Source organism: Otolemur garnettii, unplaced genomic scaffold (assembly GCF_000181295.1).
Source record: "Otolemur garnettii isolate 467f Iridium unplaced genomic scaffold, OtoGar3 scaffold00011, whole genome shotgun sequence".
Classification (NCBI taxonomy): domain Eukaryota; kingdom Metazoa; phylum Chordata; class Mammalia; order Primates; family Galagidae; genus Otolemur; species Otolemur garnettii.
Window position 1 is genome coordinate 2,185,526 of NW_003852406.1, and position 4,038 is coordinate 2,189,563.

The 4,038-nt window shown below is 40.2% G+C and overlaps 1 protein-coding gene across 1 annotated transcript in view; it reads right to left on the minus strand.

The window, feature by feature from the left end:
* COPS2 (COP9 signalosome subunit 2) overlaps nt 1-3,348 on the minus strand; it is a 36,934-nt gene extending 33,586 nt beyond the window's left edge. The window contains exon 1 of the mRNA XM_003784343.3: nt 3,223-3,348. Coding sequence (XP_003784391.1) covers nt 3,223-3,276 — 54 coding nt within the window. The 5' untranslated portion in view covers nt 3,277-3,348. The remainder of the gene's footprint in view (nt 1-3,222) is intronic.
* Between the last annotated feature and the right edge of the window lie 690 nt (nt 3,349-4,038).

Below are 4,038 nucleotides of genomic sequence, written 5' to 3' on the forward strand. Positions count from 1 at the left end.
AAATCAATTTTGTAGATTCTTTAAGGCCTAAGAAACAGAAAAAGAAAGAGGCAAAATAACTATTAAACAATAAGAAAAACTTCTGACAACATGTAAAGGATGAAATGGCAATCTGCCCCTACAGTCTTTTTTTTTTTTAAACATCTAATGACTTATGGAAATTGACTAAGGAAGCAAAAACCAAATTATTAAATAAACTTGCCAAAAGTATTAACTGTTAATAGGTGAAACAGACAAACTTTCACTATTTGACATCTGATAGGGAATCCAGCATGTTATTTACGTAAGAGAGAGATGAGGGGGAGGAAGAGCTATTTAACAGAATGCTGGGGAAAACAACCCAAACATCCCAACATTTTATTTAATTATGTAGTAGTACAAAATCTTACTTTTTAAAAAAGAGATTAAAAAGCCCCTCACTATATTCAACTTTATTATATGTATATTATTCACAAAATATAGGCCCTAAAAGCTGAGGAAACACAGGCAAGTTAAAACACCATATATGTGAATAAAAATCTTGCAAAAATTAATTGAATACTTCATGGGACAATAAGATTCTCAATGATGATCTTCAAGTTAATTACAGTGCTAATATGTTGTGTATTTAATAGAGTATTCCTTAGGAAAGAGATGAGCAAAAACATTTAAAAACAGAAACTAAAAACACAAGCACTACTTCTCAAAAGATGACATACAAATGGCCAACACTTACATGAAAAAAATGCTCAACATAACTAAGGAAATGGAAATTTTAACCACAAGGAGAATATTATCTTACCTCAGTTAGAATGTCTATTATCAAAAAGACAAAACACACATACACTAAACACATGCTGGCCAGGAGGGATAGGGAAAGGGAACTCTTACATACAGTGGGTAGGAATATAAATTAATATAGCCATTATGGAAAGAGTATAGGGATTTCTCACAAAACTAAAAAGAGAACTGCTATATGCCCTAGCAATCTTTTACTGGGTATTTATCCAAATGAAAGGAAATTGGTATAATAAAGAGATACTTGTACACCCATGTTTATTGTAGTAGTATTCAAAATAGCCAAGAAATAGAATCAACTTAAGTGTCCATCAATGGATGAATAAAGAAAATGTGGTATACTGCATATACACAATGGAACACTCAGTCCTAACACAGAATGAAATCTGTCATTAGCAGCAACATGGATGGAACCTTGAGGTAATTATGTTAAATCAGTGGTTCTCAGCCTTCCTCATGCAATGACCCTTTAATACAGTTCCTCATGTGGTGACCCTCAACCATAAATTATTTTCATTGCTACTTCATAACTTTAATTTTGCTACTGTTATGAATCGTAATGTAAATATCTTATATACAGTATGTATTTAGGCGACCCCAGTAAAAGAGTCATTCAACCCCTAAAGGGGTAGCGACTCATGGGTTGAGAACCACAGTGTTAAATGAAAAAACAGGTACAGAAATACAACTATTGCATGTTCTCAGACACTACCACACTCTAACCCTGGCAACAAGAGCCAGACTGTCTCAAAAAAAGAAAAAAAAAAAAAGTTGATTTCATGGAAGTGGAGAGTAGGCCAGAGTAGACGCTGCAGGCCAGGAAAAGTTGTGTGTATGTCTGTGTGTTTGGGGGGTGAGGAAAGAGAGGCTGGTTAATGGGCACAAACATACAGTTAGAAGGAGTAAGTTCTAAGTGGGTGACTACAGTTAACACTCATGTAGTATATATTTCAAAACTGCTATGAGAGGACTTAAACTGTTCCCAAGAGATAGAAATGGTAAATATTCGAGGTTATGGACACGCTAAATATCCTGACTTCATCAATGCATATCTTATGTACGCAGCAAAATACTAGCATCCCATAAACGTGTACAACATATGAATCAATAAAAAAGTTACAAAACTGCCTGCAAAATAAATAAACAAGTAATAAATAAAAATAGATACCACAAATAATACATTCTTAATGAATCGAGGCACTGCCTCCAACTGGCTTGGTTTGCATAAACTAAAATGTAAGACAGAAACTATACCTACTAGCAAAGCTCTACATTTAGCTACGACGCCAAGTAGTATTTTTTCTCTTCTGCCTTTTGCAAAATGTGCCTGCTTTTAAATTGCAAAGACGATTTATAGATTCCCCTATACAGAGAAGTTATATACGAATTCAAAACAACGTATTATCTTGAAAACGTCAGGCACTTAAAATATAAGATGAACCAGACTTCCCAAAACATGTTCTTCATAACTTTACAATAACACAGCATCACCAGTAACACACAAGAACCATACAAAACACTCTCAAAAATAAACAGTCAAAGCGAAGCTGATGCTAAATTCTTGGTCAAGGTAATTTTTCTTCCTACACAAGTGTTCTGGCCAGCAACTAAAACATTAGTGAATTTTTTAAAACTTGTAAGCCCATTCATAAATTAAACCTTGAAATTTAAAAATCACCATTCAGCTAAATAAATTCGCTGTTTTCTTCACTACTGCTGTTTTATTTATACTGAATACCGAGAAATTTCTAAATCTAGGAATAAGCCACAGGTTCAAGTCTTTTTATTCCCTCCCCCCCAAAACACAACAAACAAGCAAGACCTCCTCTCCAGCTTTTCTTTTTAAGGAATTGAAAAAACAGTTCAACTACTTTTCTCCACCTATTCTTACTCTGAATTCTCTACTACTCATATCTCAGACCCAAACCGACCCTGGACAAGACCATTTAAGCCACTATGTCTCCATGAGACTCTAGCAGCCCTTCGCGGTCAAACCCGAGAGCAGTGAGGCCCATCAGTTTTCAGACTCTTGTCTCAGCATTTCGCACTCGCTCAGTTCAAGTTGAAACAGAGGGACCCAGAAAGCCGGGCCCCAAAGGGCAAAGCCAGGGCCTACACCGCAGCGCGGTCACCGAGGCGGCTCGCGCCGTGGAGAGAAGATGGGAGGCACTGAGAAGCGGACGCCTGGGGCCGGGGGCGTTCATGTAAACCCAGGAGGCGCTGGGACCCCCTTCGCTGCCTCCTTTACCCTCCCCTCCCCCATGCTGGAGAAGCAGGGCCCGAGCCCTGTGCGGGAAGGGGGAGGTGATAAACCCGTCCTGTCACTGCACCGGGAAAGGGTGGAAGTGGCACATGATCTGCGGAGAAAAGCCGCGGCAGTCCTAGACTAGGCCCCAAAATCCAGACACCACCTACAGCCCCAGAGTTCCGTTCCCTGCGCCTTACCAGGTCGTAGTCCTCCTCATCATCGCACATGAAATCATCCTCCATGTCAGACATCTTGGCCGGGAGGGGGAGGAGAAATTAGAGACAACCTCCTCCCACAATCCTTCGCGGCTCAGGGCGTCACTCCCGGCTGCTCCGCTCTTTCCCGTTCCTCTTAAAAGAGCTGAGTTTTCTCCCGGAACCAAAGCGCTGGGCTTTTAAAGGATTCTTCACGACGCCAAGAGGGAGTGCACCGTTCCCTCCTTCCTCTGAAGCGATTGGTGTCTTAGCAACTAAACCTAGCAACTGGGGAATCACCGCGTGCCGTGGAGCGCAGCGGAAAGGCCTCAGAAATTTTGCTCTCGCATCTATAAGCAGTTTCCAGCCTCCTAGGAAAGGGACCAGTTTTCTCCCTTGCCCAGGACTCTGGAAGCACCTGATGCTGGTGAACCTAAGGGGCAGCCTAGGACAGAAGCCTTTCTGGAAGAAAAGGCTGACATGCCCGTCCTATATGAGAGGTATTATTTCTGTCACTATTGTCCATGTACATTTACCACACACATTGCAGGAGGTGTTTCTGTGGTGTTTGTACACCTTTGTAGCAACACAATTTACACGTAATACTATATTTGTAGTTGACAAGCTACAAATTTGATTGTGTGGGTATCTCAAAATAGATAACGCATCTAGCACTTAAGGCACTTAAATCTTATTTAGTTGTTCAATGAATTGTAAACTGACCTGCACTGCTCTTGGGACCAAATTAAGTTAAGAGTGACGACCTGTTTTTAAAAAATGCATTCCTGTTGCACCAAAAGGAGCATGCACTGCCATCAG